The following is a 20524-nucleotide window of genomic DNA, read 5'->3' as shown; positions in this document are numbered from 1 at the left end:
GAATCTGCAATAGGTAAGCAGCTTGGTTAAAAGAAATCAACTGTGGGAGCAATTATTAGGATATTGGAAGACATACAAGACCACTGATAATCTCCCTCGATCTGGGACTCCATGCAAGATTTCACCCCGTGGGGTCAAAATTATCACAAGAACGGTGAGCAAATATCCCAGAACCACACGGGGGGACCTAGTGAATGACCTGCAGAGAGCTGGGACCAAAGTAACAAAGCCTACCATCAGTAACACACTACGCCGCCAGGGACTCAAATCCTGCAGTGCCAGACGTGTCCCCCTGCTTAAGCCAGTACATGTCCAGGCCCATCTGAAGTTTGCTAGAGAGCATTTGGATGATCCAGAAGAAAATTCTGAGAATGTCATATGGTTAGATGAAAACAAAATATAACTTTTTGGTAAAAACTCAACTCGTCGTGTTTGGAGGACAAAGAATGCTGAGTTGCATCCAAAGAACACCATACCTACTGTGGAGCATGGGGGTGGAAACATCATGCTTTGGGGATGTTTTTCTGCAAAGGGACCAGGATGACTGATCCATGTAAAGGAAAGAATGAATGGGACCATGTATCGTGAGATTTTGAGTGAAAACCTCCTTCCATCATCAAGGGCATTGAAGATGACATGTGGCTGGGTCTTTCAGCATGACAATGATCCCAAACACACTGCCCGGGCAACAAAGGAGTGGCTTCGTATGAAGCATTTCAAGGTCCTGGAGTGGCCTAGCCAGTCTCCAGATCTCAAACCCATAGAAAATATTTGGAGGGAGTTGAAAGTCCGTGTTGCCCAGCAACAGCCTGCTCTAGAGGAGATCTGCATGGAGGAATGGGCCAAAATACCAGGAACAGGGTGTGAAAACGTTGTGAAGACTTACAGAAAATGTTTGACCTCTGTCATTGCCAACAAAGGATATATAACAAAGTATTGAGATAACCTTTTGTTATTGACCAAATACTTATTTTCCACTATAATTTGCAAATACATTCATTAAAAATCATACAATGTGATTTTCTGGAGAAAAAAATCTCATTTTGTCTGTCATAGTTGAAATGTACCTATGATGAAAATTACAGGCCTCTCATCTTTTTAAGTGGGAGAACTTGCACAATTGGTGGCTGACTAAATACTTTTTTGCCCCACTGTATCTATATTTCCATTTCTAACAATTGTATTTTCATCGACATTTAAAATGAGTATTTCTGTAAAATGATGTGGCTCTCTGCAATATCACCGGATGTTTTTGGAACTAGTGAACGTAACACGCCAATGTATACTGAGATTTGTTTATATAAATATGAACTTTATCAAACAAAACATACATGTATTGTGTAAAATGAAATCCTATGAGTGTCACCTGATGAAGATCATCAAAGCTCCAAAGGTCGCCCTGCACTTTCACTGGCTGTTGTCACATCGATCCCGTTAATGGGATTGCAGCCCTAAGAAGTTTTAATAAGATAAAAATTCATTAAAAAGATTTAAAAGCACAGTCTGATCCCTGTGTCTTCAGTGTGAAATATGGCCACCAGGACCTGTAACCCAGAAGCTACAGCCATCTGTTAATTTATCCGTCTGGAACAAGAACACCCAGCCTCGCTCAGTCTGCATTAATGTTCATTAATAATTATATAGGGGAAGAACATTGCCCATGGACTGGGGATGTTAGACCCAGACAGGACAGAGGAAGGAATCTGGCTAATTGGTGATAGATAGCGGTACCATTGGGCATTACAGTGTGTTCCTGATAATCTGAAGTAGCCAGTGTAATGAAAAAGGTTGTCAGATAGGGTGGTGCACAAAATCTAATTTTTTGGCACTGATGCACCCAAAATTGTTAAAGTCAATTAAGGTCACTCTTAGAAAAAGATGTGCTATCTAGAACATAACAGGGTTCTTTGGCTGTCCCCATAGGGGAACCCTTTGAAGAACACCTTTTGGTTCCAGGAAAACTCTTTTAGTGTCCATGTAAAACCCTTTCCACAGAGGGTTCTACATGGAACCCAAAAGGGTTCTCCTGTGGGGACAGCCGAAGAACCCTTTTGGTACCCTTTTTTCTATGAGTGTAATATTTGGCTGGCAGCTGGTGCTTATGAAACACACTGGCGTAGAGGTCAGTCTTAAAACTAAAGGCACAGGGCAGTGGTGTATCATGGTGCTGTGTGCCTCTGTAGCCTACTCCTAAAAGGGACTTGATGTAGCCTACTCCTAAAAGGGACTTGATGTAGCCTACTCCCAAAAGGGACTTGATGTAGCCTACTCCCAAAAGGGACTTGATGTAGCCTACTCCCAAAAGGGACATGATGTAGCCTACTCCCAAAAGGGACTTGATGTAGCCTACTCCCAAAAGGGACATGATGTAGCCTACTCCCAAAAGGGACTTGATGTAGCCTACTCCCAAAAGGGACATGATGTAGCCTACTCCCAAAAGGGACTTGATGTAGCCTACTCCCAAAAGGGACTTGATGTAGCCTACTCCCAAAAGGGACTTGATGTAGCCTACTCCCAAAAGGGACTTGATGTAGCCTACTCCCAAAAGGGACATGATGTAGCCTACTCCCAAAAGGGACATGATGTAGCCTACTCCCAAAAGGGACTTGATGTAGCCTACTCCCAAAAGGGACTTGATGTAGCCTACTCCCAAAAGGGACATGATGTAGCCTACTCCCAAAAGGGACATGATGTAGCCTACTCCCAAAAGGGACATGATGTAGCCTACTCCCAAAAGGGACTTGATGTAGCCTACTCCCAAAAGGGACATGATGTAGCCTACTCCCAAAAGGGACTTGATGTAGCCTACTCCCAAAAGGGACATGATGTAGCCTACTCCCAAAAGGGACTTGATGTAGCCTACTCCCAAAAGGGACTTGATGTAGCCTACTCCCAAAAGGGACTTGATGTAGCCTACTCCCAAAAGGGACTTGATGTAGCCTACTCCCAAAAGGGACATGATGTAGCCTACTCCCAAAAGGGACTTGATGTAGCCTACTCCCAAAAGGGACTTGATGTAGCCTACTCCCAAAAGGGACTTGATGTAGCCTACTCCCAAAAGGGACTTGATGTAGCCTACTCCCAAAAGGGACTTGATGTAGCCTACTCCCAAAAGGGACTTGATGTAGCCTACTCCCAAAAGGGACATGATGTAGCCTACTCCCAAAAGGGACATGATGTAGCCTATGCCATCAGTTGTTGTTGTTAATGTTCCATTTCTATTTTTATTTTCTGTGTGTGTATTAAATAATTGATTTACTGCCTGACTGGCTGGCTTTTTGATTTGCCCCTTTCTCTGTAGTAAGGAGACTTTGATGAATGTGATCAGACACCAAGACTTTATTGGGGAGATCAATTCTTTAATGGTGCATTAACCTTTTGGACAAAATGTCAGGGAACTTGTTTAATACTTTAGTCAATTACAAATTGTGCTTTGCTAAGGAGATGTTTCACTCACAAATGAATATTTTTCAGATACATTCAGTCTTAAAAAGTAGTCTATTGTGCAGATCCAGCTAATCCCAAATGAATGGGAAAATGTGCACTGTTTAATTTCCTGTTTTTACTTCATTAAGTGCTTATCTTTTCCATTCATTCGGGGTGGAGGCATATAGCTCAATCTAAACAACCAATATCGTGGGATGTGGTTTCATCATGCATTAGACTGCTAGAGGTCTGAAAACGCCTGGCAACCTTTGATTTGAAGTGTAATGTCCTTTGAGAATGATTGTGATGTGTTGTAAATTGTGTTCTACGTTTGCATTTCTCTCTGTTTCAGGTTGCCTGTTCGAGGATGAGCTCTGTACACCTTACGAGTTCTGCGCTAATGGTAAGCCAGCCAGCTTCAAAGGGTTCTATTCTGAGAAGTGACAATCAACCAACCACCCACCACCCTCATTATACAGCAGCCCTTCCGTGATGGTATCAACTCACACACACTATTCTAAAGCACCCATTGCTTTTCATCACTACCGGGGGAAACTAAGCTTGCATCCCAAATAGCACCCTATTCCCTTTATAGTGCACTACTTTTGACCAGGGCCCATAGGGCCTGAGCAAATGTATTAAAAATAAAAGCTGACATATCACATTTTCATAAGTATTTAGACCCTTTACTCAGTACGATGTTGAAGCACCTTTGGCAGTGATTACAGCTTCAAGTCTTCTTGGGTATGACGCTACAAGCTTGGCACACCTGTATTTTGGGAGTTTCTCCCATTCCTCTCTGCAGATCCTTTCAAGCTCTGTCAGGTTGAATGGGGAGCGTTGCTGCACAGCTATTTTACGGTCACCAGAGATGTTCGATATCTTTAATGCTGCAGAATTGTTTTGGTACCCTTCCCCAGATCTGTGCCTCGACACAATCCTGTCTCGGCGCTCTATGGACAATACATTCAAACACATGGCTTGGTTTTTGCTCTGTGGGACCTTATATAGACAGCTCTGTGCCTTTCCAAATCATGTCCAATCAATTGAAATGACCTTACCTGGTGGACTCCAATCAAGTTGTAGAAACATCTCAAGGATGATGAATGGAAACTGGATGCACCTTAGCTCAATTTTGAGTCTCATAGCAAAGGGTCTGAATACTTCTATAAATAAGGTATTTCTGTTTTTACATTTTCATAAATTTCAATACATTTTAAAAACCTGTTTTTGCTTTGTCATTATGGGGTATTGTGTGTAGATTGCTGAGGATTATAAAAAAAAAAAATCAATTTTAGAATAAGGCTGCAACGTAACAAAATGTGGAAAAAGTCAAGGGGTCTGAATATTTTCCGAAGGCACTGTACATTCAGCTCAAACATAGCTGATGAGTCAGGTGTGAGAGAAGCACAAAGTTCTTAGGACAAAACGTAAATAAAATGGAAAGAAATTACAAATATTTCTAGGGTTTTTTGATCACACAGCAACCTCAAGAGAACCTATGTCTCTCAATCAAGTTCTCATGGATATACATACAGTAGACTATAGAATGAATTGCCTCTCTATGCTCCTACATTTACTTTGAATCTAGCTATGAATGTTCATGACATAGAGTGAGGGGGGAAACGTTGGCGCTTTATTCATTTGGCCTTTGGGAAGAATCGTGTACAATTGCATACACAACACAAACGTGTGGATGAACAGAAGGCAGCGTCGTTAAGGTTAATGTTAAGGTTCATGTTAAGGTTCATGTTAAGGTTCATGTTAAGGTTAAGCCTAATGTATTCCCCATAGGATATTGTCCTGATAGTCGTTGAGGGGCGGGTATGTGTCAAGCATCTCAGAGTAGGAGTACTGATCCAGGATCAACTTCCCCTTGTCCAGCTTCATCGTGATCTAAAATGGCAAACCTGATCTTAAATCAGCACTTCTACTCTGAGACCCTTTATACATGTTCTCTGTCATATACTTCTAACAGATCTCTGGCCTAGACTCCACATCTTGTGTGTGTTTGCGTCTCGGATTTTTCTTTACACCAGTAAACGTAATGACTCAACGTCTGGGCTTTAATGTTATTTAGTCTGAATGAACGCAGCTCGCTTCATTTAGCCCAAATGAGCTCATGATGAAATCAATCTTCAAATGAGGTGAAGCTTGCACTTCCATTGGATCTCCATCAATCTAACTCCCAATCTAAAATCTTAAGAAAATGATTCACGTGGGCACTCTTATCCGCATCTAAGATTATGCTCTGTTGCTCTGTGTATAGACTCATTCACTCCTAATGAATAACACTGCGATAAGGGTGTGTGGTTGTATAACTACCTCTGCCACTTGTTCGCTGCTCTCGGTCCCTGAAGACCTAACCTGGATTCTTTTAGGCTGGTTCAACCTTACTCTGTTTCTCATTCAGCTTAGCTGCTGGCATGGCGGTCAGTGACACAGGAGGGAGATTTCTATAAAGAACTCAATTCACACCCCTCACCAGAATGTGGCCCCTTTTCCATGGCTGAGAATTTTCTTTGAAACTCTTAGTGTCTCCATTGACTAGAGACATCGGAAGATAGGAGGAATCATCGGTGCCTTTTCCTCATTGTGAATGGCAAATGAAAGCTCACAGGAAAAGAGATTCCATAGTTTTTGAGTGCAAGATGTTTTGTAATCCAGGTGTCTGTTTCTGGTGAGCACTTAATAACAAAGAAAACGAACATCGCCTTTACGCCAGATACTAAGGTGCAGTGGTTATGTGCTTGATGCGCCCCCCCCCCAGGTCAACCTGTTTCTAGTAGCCCTTTCCTGCAATCAAATGACCTTGTGGCCTCAAGGGTGGAATGTTATTAATATTTTTCATAATTTCATAATTAACATAATTGTTTTAGAACGTGGACATTTCGGTGTTTCTATGTCAAACCGTTTTGTTATATTTCAGTCTTCTGTGATGTATGTAAAGTGCAAACTCAAACTGAATACATTTCAACTCTCAATCTGACAAGATACAGGTGTCTATAGGTGCTAAAGATCCTAGTTCGATCCCGGGCTCTGTCACGACCGGGAGACCCATGAGGCGGCGCACAATTGGCTCAGCGTCATCTGGGTTAGGGGAGGGGTTGTCCTTGTCCCATCGCGCTCTAGCAACTCTTGTGGCGGGCCGTGCTCATGCACGCTGAGTCCGTATGGGAGTTGCAGCGATGGGACAAGACTAACTACCAATTGGGGGAGAAAACGGGGTAAAAAGTACAAAATTTATTAATTAATGAAAAATAAATGTTTTGCGATCAACTAGGAATCCTGTGTTGATCGACCAGTCGATTGGTGACCACTGTCCTAAAGCATAAGTGCCTACAGTTAAATTGCTTTACCGGTTGTAGGATTCTGTCTGTCACAATGGGGAAAGGATGGAATGTCTGGATTGAGAATTCTTTACATTTAGCAGATAAGCCAGTTATAGGTCATTGTCAATAAAACATTACAATAAGGTGCAGAGTGTATGATTTGCCTGTAGGGGGGGATGGAGACCCCAAGCTCCACTAAAATCATTGACAACTGCATGGCGTTTTTAAATCATTCTTAAATAAATATGAACTATTTTTTTGTAATACCATCACGTTTTGAAGAGCATAGTCAGAACTACAGATTTTCGATTATTCCATGCAAAACGATTGTGCACATTTACCTCTAGGTCTCTCATCAGCGTAATACAGCAAGTAACTGCATGCTTTCATGATCAGCAAACATCAATAATTGGTCATGTAAATTCAAAGGGTAATCTCACGATAGCTCTCAGTATTGGCCCCCATTAATTGGATATTTGAGTGATATAAAATAAAAGTGAACCATACCTGACAAGTATGAGTGGTTTTAGTTAATTTCCCATCCTTTGTGGGATCTGCCTGTCAAGCAGCAGAAGGGGGCATTTGCCGATTTATTTTGCAAGCTACCGGTAGAAAGTTTGTACAGTTGGCTAAACATAATGTGGTAAGTAGACCTAATGTATTCCAACCAATGTACTGTACCTACCTAGTGAAGTTAGCAAACACTTTCCCCTTTTCAACTTTGTGAGTGTTTAATCCCGATTGCTGCTGACAGACATGATAGCCTACATTGATTGATGGACCATATCAAATGGCTAATAACAGATCACATATGGCTAGTTAACAAGCTAACCTAGATAAAGTAGATGGCTATATTTTCTTGCCATCCGTAGTGGTGATGACACTAGTCTGACTGACAACTTTACCAGGACAAGGACTTTCCAATGTCAAGCTCTTTCCAAAAGCCTAACCTCTGATGAAGCAAGCTAAATGACACGTTAGCTAGCTAGCTACATGCCAAATGGATCGGCTACCCTCACGTATCTGAAACTACATGATCAATTGATGTTTACTGATCATGAAAAGCATGCAGTTACTTGATAGAGTAGGAGCTTTGCTATCACAGACTGGAACATGTTCCGGGATTCTTCCGATAACATTGAGGAATACACCACATCAGTCACTGGCTTTATCAAAAGGTGCATTGAGGACGTCGTCCCCACAGTGACTGTACGTACATACCCCAACCAGAAGCCATGGATTACAGGCAACATTCACACTGAGCTAAAGGGTAGAGCTTCCGCTTTCAAGGTGCGGGACTCTAACCCGGAAGCTTTCAAGAAATCCCGCTATGCCCTTCGACGAACCATCAAACAGGCAAAGTGTCAATACAGGGCTAAGATTGAATCATACTACACTGGCTCCGACTCTCGTCGGATGTGGCAGGGCTTGCAAACTATTACAGACTACAAAGGGAAGCACAGCCGCGAGCTTCCCAGTGACACGGGCCTACCAGACGAGATAAATCACTTCTATGCTCGCTTCGAGGCAAGCAACCCTGAGGCATGCATGAGAGCATCAGCTGTTCCGGACAACTGTGTGATCACGCTCTCCATAGCCGACGTGAGGAAGACCTTTAAACAGGTCAACATACACAAGGCTGCGGGGCCAGACGGATTACCAGGACGTGTGCTCCGGGCATGTGCTGACCAACTGGCAGGTGTCTTCACTGACATTTTCAACATGTCCCTGATTGAGTCTGTAATACCAACATGCTTCAAGCAGACCACCATAGTCCCTGTGCCCAAGAACACAAAGGCAACCTGCCTAAATGACTACAGACCCATAGCACTCACGACCGTAGCCATAAAGTGCTTTGAAAGGCTGGTAATGGCTTACATCAACACCATTATCCCAGAAACCCTAGACCCACTCCAATTTGCATACCGCCCAAACAGATCCACAGATGATGCAATCTCTATTGCACTCCACACTGCCCTTTCCCACCTGGACAAAAGGACTTCCTGACAGGCTGCCCCCAGGTGGTGAGGGTAGGTAGCAACACATCTGCCATGCTGATCCTCAACACTGGAGCTCCCCAGGGGTGTGTGCTCAGTCCTCTACTGTGTTCCCTGTTCACCCACGACTGTTCACCCACAACTGCATGGCCAGACACAACACCATCATTAAGTTTGCTGACGACACAACAGTGGTAGGCCTGATAACCGACAATGACGAGACAGCCTATAGGGAGGAGGTCAGAGACCTGGCCGGGTGGTGCCAGAATAACAACCTATCCCTCAATGTAACCAAGACTAAGGAGATGATTGTGGACAACAGGAAAGGAGCACCGAGCACGTCCCCATTCTCATCGACGGGGCTGTAGTGGAGCAGGTTGAGAGATTCAAATTCCTTGGTTTCCTCATCAACAACAAACTAGATTCATCCAAACACACCAAGACAGTCGTGAAGAGGGCACGACAAAGCCGATTCCCCCTCAGGAAACTAAAAAGATTTGGCACGGGTCCTGAGATCGTCAAAAGGTTCTACAGTTGCAACATCGAGAGCATCCTGACCGGTTGCAACCCTGCCTGGTACGGCAATTGCTCGGCCTCCGGCCGCAAGGCACTTCAGAGGGTAGTTCGTACGGCCCAGTACATCACTGGGGCAAAGCTGCTTGCCATCCAGGACCTCTACACCAGGCGGTGTCAAAGGATGGCCCTAAAAATTGTCAAAGACCCCAGCCACCCCAGTCATAGACTGTTCTCTCTACTATCGCATGGCAAGTGGTACCGGAGTGCCAAGACTAGGACAAAAAGGCTTCTCAACAGTTTTTACCCCCAAGCCGTAAGACTCCTGACCAGGTTACCCGGAATATGGTTACCCGGAATATTTGCATTGTGTGCCCCCCTCGCAACCCCTCTTTTACGCTGCTGCTACTCTCTGTTTATCTTATACAGTGCTTTGCGAAAGTATTCGGCCCCCTTGAACTTTGCAACCTTTTGCCACATTTCAGGCTTCAAACATACAGATATAAAACTGTATTTTTTTGTGAAGAATCAACAACAAGTGGGACACAATCATGAAGTGGAACGACATTTATTGGATATTTCAAACTTTTTTAACAAATCAAAAACTATCTGCATTGTGTCCTACCACCTGCCAACCCCTCTTTTTACGCTTTTGCTCTCTTCATCATATATGCACAGTCACTTTAACGATACCTACATGTACATACTACCTCAATAAGCCTGACTAACAGGTGTCTGTATATAGCTTGCTACTCTTTTTTCAAATGTCTTTCTACTGTTGTTTTATTTCTTTACTTACACACACACACACACACACACACACACACACACACACACACACACACACACACACACACACACACACACACACACACACACACACACACACACACACACACACACACACACACACACACACACACATATTTTTTTGGCACCATTGGTTAGAGCCTGTACGTAAGCCTTTAACTGTAAGGTTTACACCTGTTGTATTTGGCGCACGTGACAAATAAACTTTGATTTGATTAGAGCTAAATGTGGAATAATCGTAAATGTATAGTTCTGACTATGCTCTTGAAGAGGTGATGATATTAATACGAAATAGTTGTAACATTTACTAAACCATCCCATCAAAACGGCACGTTGTTGTCAATGGTTTTAGCAGAGCTGCGGCGTCTCCTTGCACCCCAGCAGCCAAATCGAATGCTCTGCACCGTATTGTGACGTTTTAGTGATAACGACCTATATCAACATTCCACCTTATTTTCAAAGGCCTCACACACATTCAAAACAACTCTATGTATGTGTCCCAAATGCACATGATTCTTTATATAGTGCATTAATTTTGGTCAAAAGTATTGCACTATGTAGGGAATAGGGTGCCATTTGAGACGCAATGGATTGCTTTACAATACAGCGCTGTAGAGATTCTATCTATATTTAGCCTTTTCTTTTCCAGTTGAATTAAATGGATGAGTTATTGTTGTATGTTTAACATAATTCCATTTTCATTTTTCTTGATTGAGATGAATTTCTACTGATTACGGTTAGCCCACTGTTGGGCTTTGACAATGCTCTTGGCATGTAATGTGTGGACACATATATTGATTTGTTGCCAGCTGAAAGCTCCTGTAGCCTTGGTCAGTGTTTGAGCTCAGAACCCGATGATGGTTTGTTCAAACACCTCATGTTGTTGGGGCCCTTGCCCCTGTCATGTTACCTCTTTGTCCTGAACATTTTTTTGTAATAAATGTCTCAAATCAACTATTGTTTGTCACATGCTTCGTAAACAACAGGTGTAGACTAACAGTGAAAGGCTTACCTATGGGTCCTTCCCAATAATGCAGAGAGAAAGAAATTAGAGAGATACTAGAAAAGTAAAACGCGTAATAATAAAGCGAAGAATAAATACACAATGGGCAATGATCAAATCAAATCCAGCTTTATTTATACAGCACGTTTCAGACATGGAACACAATGTGCGTTACAGGGAGAAAAAAAACGAATGAAAACAATGAAAATAAAACTGAAATATTTACTACACAACTAACATAAGATGATCAAAAACAAAAGAATAACAATAAAAATTGAACGACTCAAAAGCACCTGAAGGAATGCGAAGCTAAAAAGATATTCCAGAGGCTGGGGGCATGGTAACTAAAGGCTGCCTCTCCATGCCTCTTGGTCTTACGCTTTGGGATAGTTAAAAAGGCCAGTGCCGGAGGACCAGAGGAACCTGACATGTATTGGGGTACACCATCGTGGATTAATTTAAAAACCAATTAGTTTAAAAACCCATCTTAAAATGTATTCTAAAACTCACAGGCAGCCAGTGCCGAGGCCTTAAAACCTGTGTAATATGTGCTCCCCGTCTGGTCTTGGTCAGTAGCCGACCAAAACCAAATAACAGCTGGGATTTTTACCTGGTGTTTTATCTTTATTCCAAGTCATTTAAAACGTGGCCATATACACGGGGTACCAGTACCGAGTTGATGTGCAGCATTACGAGGTAATTGAGGTACAGTTATACAGTACATATAACTAGGAATAATGTGACAGATAATAAAACAATAGCAGCAGCGTATGTGATGAGATGAGACAAAAATGTGAGTACGAAAAAGGGTCAGTGCAGATAGTCTTAAGGCCTGGGGGTAGAAGCTCTTCAGGGTCCTGTTGGTTCCAGACTTGGTGCATCGGTACCGCTTGCCGTGCGGTTGCAGAGCAGTCTATGACTTGGGTGGCTGGAGTCTTTTTAGGACCTTCTTCTGACACCGCCTGGTATAGAGGTCCTGGATGGCAGGGAACTCAGCCCCAGTAATGTACCAGGCTGTACACACTACCCTCTGTCTTGCCTTGCGGTCAGATGCCAAGAAGTTGCCACACCAAGCGGTGATGCAGACAGTTAATATGCTCTCTCCTGAGGCTTGAAGCTTTCGACCCGCTCCACTAGAGTCCCATCAATGTGAAGGGGGGCGTGCTCGGCCCTCGATTTCCTATAGTCCACGATCAGCTCCTTTGTCTTGCTGACGTTGAGGGAGATGTTGTTGTTCTGGTACCACACTGCCAGGTTTCTGACCTCTATAGGCTGACCTCTTACAACCCTATAGGCTGTCTCATCGTCATCGGAGATCAAGCCTACCACCGTCATCACATCGGCAAACTTTATGATGGGGTTGAAGTTATGTGCGGCCATGTAGTCTTGAGTGAACCGGGAGTAAAGGAGGGGACTAAGTGTTGAGGGTCAGCATGGCGGATGCATTTTTACCTACCCTCATCAACTGGGGGGCGCCCTGTCAGGAAGTCCAGGGTCCAGTTACAGAGGGAGTTGTTCAGTCCCAGGGTCTTTAACTTAGAGATGAGCTTGGAGGGCAGTATGGTGTTGAACACTGAGCTGTAGTCAATGAACAGCATTCTCACATAGGTGTTCCTCTTGTCCATGTGGGAAAGGGCAGTGTGGAGTGCAATAGATGTTGCGTAATCTGTGGATCTGTTGAGGCAGTTTGCGAATTGGAGTGGGTCCAGGGTGTTTTTTTGTTTTTTTTTCCATTTAAAATATATATATATTTCACCTTTATTTAACCAGGTAGGCTTGTTGAGAACAAGTTCTCATTTGCAACTGCGACCTGGCCAAGATAAAGCATAGCAATTCGACTCATACAACAACACAGAGTTACACATGGAATTAACAAAACATACAGTCAATAATACAGTAGAACAAAAGAAAACAAAACGTCTATATACAGTGAGTGCAAATGAGGTAAGTTAAGGCAATAAATAGGCCATGGTCACGAAGTAATTACAATATAGCAATTAAACACTGGAATGGTAGATGTGCAGAAGATGAATGTGCAAGTAGAGATACTTGGGTACAAAGGAGCAAAATAAATAAATAAATACAGTATGGGGATGAGGTAGGTAGATAGATGGGCTGTTTACAGATGGGCTATGTACAGGTGCAGTGATCTGTGAGCTGCTCTGACAGCTGGTGCTTAAAGCTAGTGAGGGAGATAAGAGTCTCCAGCTTCAGAGATTATTGCAGTTTGTTCCAGTCATTGGCAGCAGAGAACTGTAAGGAAAGACGACCAAAGGAGGAATTGGCTTTGGGGGTGACCAGTGAGATATACCTGCTGGAGCGTGTGGTACGAGTGGGTGCTGCTATGGTGACCAGTGAGTTGACATAATGCGGGACTTTACCTAGCAGAGACTTGTAGATAACCTGTAGCCAGTGGGTTTGGCGACGAGTATGAAGCGAGGGCCAACCAACGAGAGCGTACAGGTCGCAATGGTGTGTAGTGTATGGGGCTTTGGTGACAAAATGGATGGCACTGTGATAGACTGCATCCAGTTTGTTGTGTAGAGTGTTGGAGGCCATTTTATAGATGATGTCACCGAAGTCGAGGATCGGTAGGATGGTCAGTTTTACGAGGGTATGTTTGGCAGCATGAGTGAAGGATGCTTTGATGCGATATAGGAAGCTGATTCTAGATTTAATTTTGGAATGGAGATGTGAGAGATGTGAGTCTGATGTGAGTCTGGAAGGAGAGTTTACAGTCTAGCCAGACACCCAGGTATTTGTAGTTGTCCACGTATCCTAAGTCAGAGCCTGGGGTGAAGTCTGGGGTGATGGTGTTGATATGAGCCATGACTAGCCTTTCAAAGCATTTGACGGCTACAGATTCAAGTGCTACAGGGCTATAGTCATTTAGATAGGTTACCTCTGTGTTCTTGGGCATAGGGACTATGGTGATCTGCTTGAAACATGTAGGTATTACAGACTGTGTCAGTGAGAGGTTGAGCTGGTGGCATATCAGGATATTTTATAAGCGTCCGGAGTAGTGTCCCGCTCCTTTAAAGCAGCAGCTCTAGCTTAGCTCAGTGCGGATGTTGCCTGTAATCCATGGCTTCTGGTTGGGATATTATGTATGGTCCCTGTGGGGACGATGTCGTCGATGCACTTATTAAGGAAGCCGGTGACTGATGTGGTAAACTCCTCAATGCCATTGGATGAATCCCCGGAACATATTCATGTCCGCTCAAGTGAAACAGTCCTGTAGCTTAGCATCCGCTTTATCGGACCACTTCCGTATTGAGCGCTTCACTGGTACTTCCTGTTTCAGGTTTAGCTTTGTAAGCAGGAATCAGGAAGATCGAGTTATGATCAGATTTGCCAAATGCAGGGGAAGGGAGAGCTTTGTATGTGAAAAATATAGTTAAACTCTCTTGGTAAATAGTGTGGTCTACAGCTTATCATGAGGTATTCTAACTCAGGCGAGTAGAACCTCGAGACTTTCTTTATATTAGAGATTGCGCACCGGCTGTTGTTAACAAAGAGACACACACCTCCTCCCTTGACTTTACCCGATGCTGCCGTTCTGTCTTGCCGATGCATAGAAAAATCAGCTAGTATATTATCCATGTCCTTGTTCAACAGACTCCATGAAACATAGCACATTACAGTTCTTCAGGTCCCGTTGATAGGATAGTCTCGAATAGAGCCTGTCCAGTTTGTTCTCCGGTGTTTGTATGTTCGGCACTAAAATGGAGGGTAAAAGGCGCTTTATGTACTCGCCGACTTAGTTTTTCCGCCAGGGTTCCCACAGGTCGGCCTCTCTTACACTCTCTGCCTTTTTCTTTTCTGAGCCTCGACGATTAGGGCCTGGCCCGGGGTGAGCAGTATGCATAGCCGCGGGAAGTAGGGGTGCTGAGGGTGCTGCAGCCCTTCCTGAAAAATCGGGAATAAAAATAAATACAAAATATTACTGATCGCTGTTCTGATGTCCAGAAGCTCTTTTTGGTCATGGGGAAACGATGCTGGAAACATTATGTACAAAAAAACATTAAGACCAGTGCAATAATTAAAAAAAAAATTGAAGAATTGGTCAGGAGCCCATAAAATGCGCCTTTATAGACTCTGCAGTTCTGCCTGTTGTCTTTTGTTTTGTTCAACTCTCCATGTGGCCAACAACAAAAAATGATGTTCCAGCTCGTTCATGAGTAAAATTGAAATACATGGGAAAGTCAGCATGTTATCAACTTAGATCTATCCATAACTTAGTCTCCATAATGCCTTTTTCCCCCTTCTTTTGTTTCTGTCTTTAGGGAAATCTCATTGAGACCTAGTTCTCGATCACAAGTGAGCACAGACCAATACACACACAACGAAAGAAATACACACATTAAATACAAAATACACACATTAAGGAAGAGCCAATCCATCAAAGCATCCTGGCAAAGTTTGATGTGGTCCATCGCATTCACTGTAAAGTGGCTAAACAACAAATAATCTCTGCATTTTGTAATGCTGTATCGGCCTGGGGAGACTTGATTTAGCATCTCTGGATTAGATGCTGTCCCCACCCCACCATAATTCTCTATTAGCTGTTTACAAGACAAGGATAATTGCTGAACATAGCACAGACTTTTCCCGTTTGAAGGAATCTTCCAATATTCCTACCGGGATTTCTGGAAAACCTGGCAACCCAACCTGCAATCACATTATGCTGGCTTGCAAATTGATGTTTAATTCCTAATTGCATCCAGCTAGAGTCAGGATATCTAACAGTTTTTGTTATTTCCTTTCAATTAAGACCTTCATTTATCAATCAGGTTCAAGGGAGGAGCGAATATCCACAGGCGCTCGGTCCTCCGTGGAACGAGATTGATACATTTCAACTGGAACAACCATTTCAGTAACGGGTGCAAAAAACATCAAACTAAATGAATGGATTAGTTTAAAAAGCACAAGGTTTAATCAATCAATCACTCAACGTACATGCAGAAACATATTTTTCTTAATCAACCTGCAGTAGAGCATGCTGGGAAAAAAAGTAAATTGTTATCATAACTTTAAAAAGTCAGTACCACCTAAACATTTTAAGTAAAAATTACTTTTACTTGATTTTCAGTTCAACTTAATATAAGTATTTGAGTTAAAAATGCCTTGGGGTTTAGTGTGTGTGTGTGTGTGTGTGTGTGTGTGTGTGTGTGTGTGTGTGTGTGTGTGTGTGTGTGTGTGTGTGTGTGTGTGTGTGTGTGTGTGTGTGTGTGTGTGTGTGTGTGTGTGTGTGTGTGTGTGTGTGTGTGTGTGTGTGTGTGCAGGATTATGTCTGATGTCTGCTGGGAATGTCCTGTCAACTGTGGAGGAAACAACACATTAACTGTGGCAGTTGTCATGGAAACTGGTGAAGGAGCACAAAAATAGCAAATATAAGACAGTCGCCTGTCGCTTGTTATGTCACTGTCGTCAGTTCATCAATTATGTCATCTCTATTACATTGTTATAAACTCATTTTGTAAAACTGTCTTGTTTACACTGAAATAATGGCTTCACATAATCATGGTAACCATAGTCATGATCCTCAACATCAAATGTGTCTTTTCTTGAGCATTCGTTTCCCCCTTTCCTCGTCTCACTTCCATATTTCTTTATCCTTCTTTCCTGTTGTCGTTCACACGTACATCAGGTTACCTGTCTGTTGTGCTCTGCATAACTACACGGAGGAGTGAAGTTATTCTGTCAGCTTGTATATGCGGGGTGCGAAAAATAAAATGCCCTGTCTTCGTGTGTTGTTTATGGTCATTTTCCCTTCGAAAGGCTTGCCGCCGCAGAGAGCCAGGGGTCGCTGGCTCTCTGCGGGGGTCACCGGCTTCAGGGGTCACCGGCTCTCTGCGGGGGTCACCGGCTTCAGGGGTCACCGGCTTCAGGAGCAACGCAGGGAAACACTGCCTTTTCATTTCAAAGACGATTGAAATTAGTAGCTGAGGTCGACGGCATTATTATCATTGTAATTATCAGCCACTCACCGTTGAGCACAGGCCTGTCATTACAAAGTTATCACGTGAGCTGCGGCTGAAAGAGAGTGACTATTGGTGTGTAGGATTAACCTAGTCAGTTCATTTATTAATGCAAAGAAGCAGAACTAAGACTGGTTAAGCTCTCGTGATCGGTTGAGGGATGACAGCGCACCTGCTTCTGAAACCTGGAAAATAAACGGATAAATGGCATGTGTAAATAAGCAAATGTTAAATAAAATAAATGCATGTGTAAATATAAAGGGATTTGAACAGGCATGGCAGTGTAGGGTGCCAGTCAAGTCATGGTGTCATTAATTGCCACTGCCGGCAAAGCACAGTAAATGAGCACTGACTGTAGATCAGGTTGTCCTGTGGTGCAGCACGAAGTTCACATCATTAGTCTCTCTCACTCACTCACTCACTCACTCACGCACACACACACACACACACACACATAGATGATGAGTCATAATGCTTTCAACTTTGAGTTCGGCATTTGACTAGAGTTTGATGTAGTCTGTTGATTTTGAAGAAGACGAGACACATGGATATTCTTTCTCTCCCTGACTGTGAAAAGACGCCGTGTGGCTGGGTCATTTATATTCCTCACACGGTATCCTGACCCCCAGTCTCGCAGCCGTCCCAGCATGCTCCTCCAGTCCAGATAACCATTGAATTAATGTCCAGGTAGGAGCTCTGCCGTGGGTTGCCTAGGAACCCTGCGTTTGGCGAAGCAAGCGACCTGCTGATAGGGAGATAACAGTGTCCCTGATAACGTCTCAGCGCCAATGATGGCCTGGTGCTTATCGCACTGCCGTCAAAAAAGTGTCAGCGACTAGCTCCCAAACAGGAACTCGAGCTTACAAGAAACTGCAGGGAGCGCACGACTTCGGCTTTCCTACGAAAGTTGTAAAAGATGATGTTTCACCCTCAGAGTAACAATCCTAAAGCCCTGTACTGTTGTCATTGCTTTGGCAAGTTAGTTAACCCTTTCCCAGAACTCCATTCTCCTCATATGTCTGTCACTGCAGTACATGATCTGTTTGATGACAGTGTGTGTATGCTGTACGTGTGTTCCCTTCTAGACGGAGTGTTTGGAAGGTGCCTGGAGTTACCCGGTGCGGACCTGTACACCTACGATGCCTCCGCCTCTGCTCTATGGCGCCTCAGGACTCTCCTACAGAAATTGGCCCACAAAGGTGCGTTCTGTTTGTCCGCCTGCGTGCCTGCTTGTCTCTCTGTCTGTCTTTGTGTGTGTGTGTGTGTGTGTCTGTTTGGTCTGTTCGTCCTTCCAGACGTTATAATTATGTGAAAGCAAGCCCAACGTTCAAGCTGCAAATGTGGCAAAGAGGTAAAGTACAGGTAATATACCAAATACAGGCCATTGTTGAGCCCTGATCATATAACGGCACCAGGAATCTAATTGGCTTGTATGATTGAAGGACATTTGGTGCTAATTACGTGGATGAGTGACGGTGCTGCATGTGGCGTAATTGCATTAGACGGCCTCTCCTGCTCCATTAATGGGAGCACGGCAGCTAATGTGCTTGTTGAACAGGGTAGATACGGGAGAACAGGACACAAAACAGGCCCAGGGATGTCCTCAAACAACAGGAGAGAGAACACAGTTGAAACATCTCCAAATGGATCTCCATTTTTGCCGATTTGGATCGCCAGGATCTTGGCATTACTTCGTTCTCTAGATATTACTCCGGTGTACAGTATGTCTCCCTCTTTCATATGTCTCTGTCAACCTGTTTTCCAGATGACGCTACTCCATGTGTGGGTTGTACAGTTGTATTGGTTGATCCCTCTCTCTCTCTCTCTCTCTCTCTCTCTCTCTCTCTCTCTCTCTCTCTCTCTCTCTCTCTCTCTCTCTCTCTCTCTCTCTCTCTCTCTCTCTCTCTCTCACACACACACACACACACACTCTCTCTCTCTCTCTCTCTCTCACTCTCACTCACACACACACACTTCTCTTTCTCTCTCTAACTTTCTCTCTCTCTCTCTCTCTCTCTCTCTCTCTCTCTCTCTCTCTCTCTCTCTCTCTCTCTCTCTCTCTCTCTCTCTCTCTCTCTCTCTCTCTCTCTCTCTCTCTCTCTCTCTCTCTCTCTCTCTCTCTCTCTCTCTCTCTCTCTCTCTCTCTCTCTCTCTCTCTCACACACACACACACACTTTCCTTCTCTCTCTAATGTTCTTCCGCTGTCTGTCATGGGTGGCACATGGAAGTGACCAATAGTTTGGTGCCTCCAGCCAGGACCAGAGAAGCCTTTTAATTGACACAGTGTAATAACACAAATGGATTCACTAGGCCAGTCAGTTCACACTCTCTAGCGGAAGTCTATCCAATGGAACTAAATAAAGGAAAGTGTTAGACAGTTGATTGTTTAGGTTTAGCATTTATGTTTTACCAAAATAAATATATGCTTTAATTCATGAATGTTTTAAATTAATCAAATTAAAACTAGATATGTAATTTCATGTCTCGTTCACATTTATGCAACATTTATAACATCCAATATCATTATCCTCTGTTAGTCCTGTAGCCAGATTTCATCAAAAGCATCTGCAACTACAGGCTGTCACAGCAGAGGGCAGCAAATACCTTCAGCACTAACCTCTCCCAGCTAATTGGCTTTACAGGCCACTCTAAGCGTAGCCTTTTTATAACAGGCGTAAACAACTGTAGAAAACCATTTTGAAAAAGCATTTGAAAAAGCGTGCATCCATAGGAAATGACAAACGCAGTAATGAATATTAGGAACCGTGTGAGACCACAGCATTTGTTGTAATGACTTCTCTGAAATAAACGGATGAGACTGAGGAGGATGAGAGGGCGGATGAGAGGGTGGACGAGAGTCCGTTTGTTCAAGCTCTATATCCAGGTGTTAATATCTCTGGAATCTCTGTTGCCGGGAGACGTTTGTCTGTGTCTGACTGACGTTGTGTTCAAATGCAGACGGAAAGACAGGAGACCTGACGTCACCCCTCCATCACACACTTTCGATGGCTCTCGAGTTCCAGTCTCGGGTTCCAGTTCAACCCGGCTCAGTTTTGCTTGCGCTCTGCCTCTTGGAAACATATCTAAAGACTGAGTGGCGTTCTCTTCAGACGAGTCAGTCTACGCTTTGTTGTGTCTTGGGTCTTATCGGCTTAGCATGGCTCCTTATTGAAGTGTCTGTCATCTTTGAGATGTTTAGTTCAGCTCCCCTGTTGAAGAGCAGACAGAGTGATTGAGACTATTGTACTGTAACCTAAATGGAGTAGAAGAAAAGATGGGGGGGGGGGGAATTCAATTGCATCGATTTGCAATAAACTTTATTTTGCATCGGAGTCACTGTAGACGAAATCATGCAATCTAATCTCTGCACACAACACCCAATGTCATTAGATCAATAGAAATTGACCCCGGCACAAAAAGGGTTTATTTTGTCTTCGTGTTCCTTGCTTTGTTTGGCTGTA

At 43.6% G+C, this 20524-nt stretch overlaps 1 protein-coding gene across 1 annotated transcript in view; it reads left to right on the top strand.

The window, feature by feature from the left end:
* ptprn2 (protein tyrosine phosphatase receptor type N2) overlaps positions 1-20524 on the top strand; it is a 289171-nt gene that overhangs the window by 35130 nt on the left and 233517 nt on the right. Inside the window, 2 exon segments of the mRNA XM_046356247.1 lie at positions 3779-3829; positions 18148-18261. Of these exon segments, the coding sequence (XP_046212203.1) occupies positions 3779-3829; positions 18148-18261 (165 nt within the window).

This window comes from Oncorhynchus gorbuscha, linkage group LG07, assembly GCF_021184085.1.
Source record: "Oncorhynchus gorbuscha isolate QuinsamMale2020 ecotype Even-year linkage group LG07, OgorEven_v1.0, whole genome shotgun sequence".
NCBI classification, from domain to species: Eukaryota; Metazoa; Chordata; class Actinopteri; order Salmoniformes; family Salmonidae; genus Oncorhynchus; species Oncorhynchus gorbuscha.
Note: the sequence above shows the minus strand (reverse complement) of the source record. Positions and strands in the feature narration are given on the sequence as shown.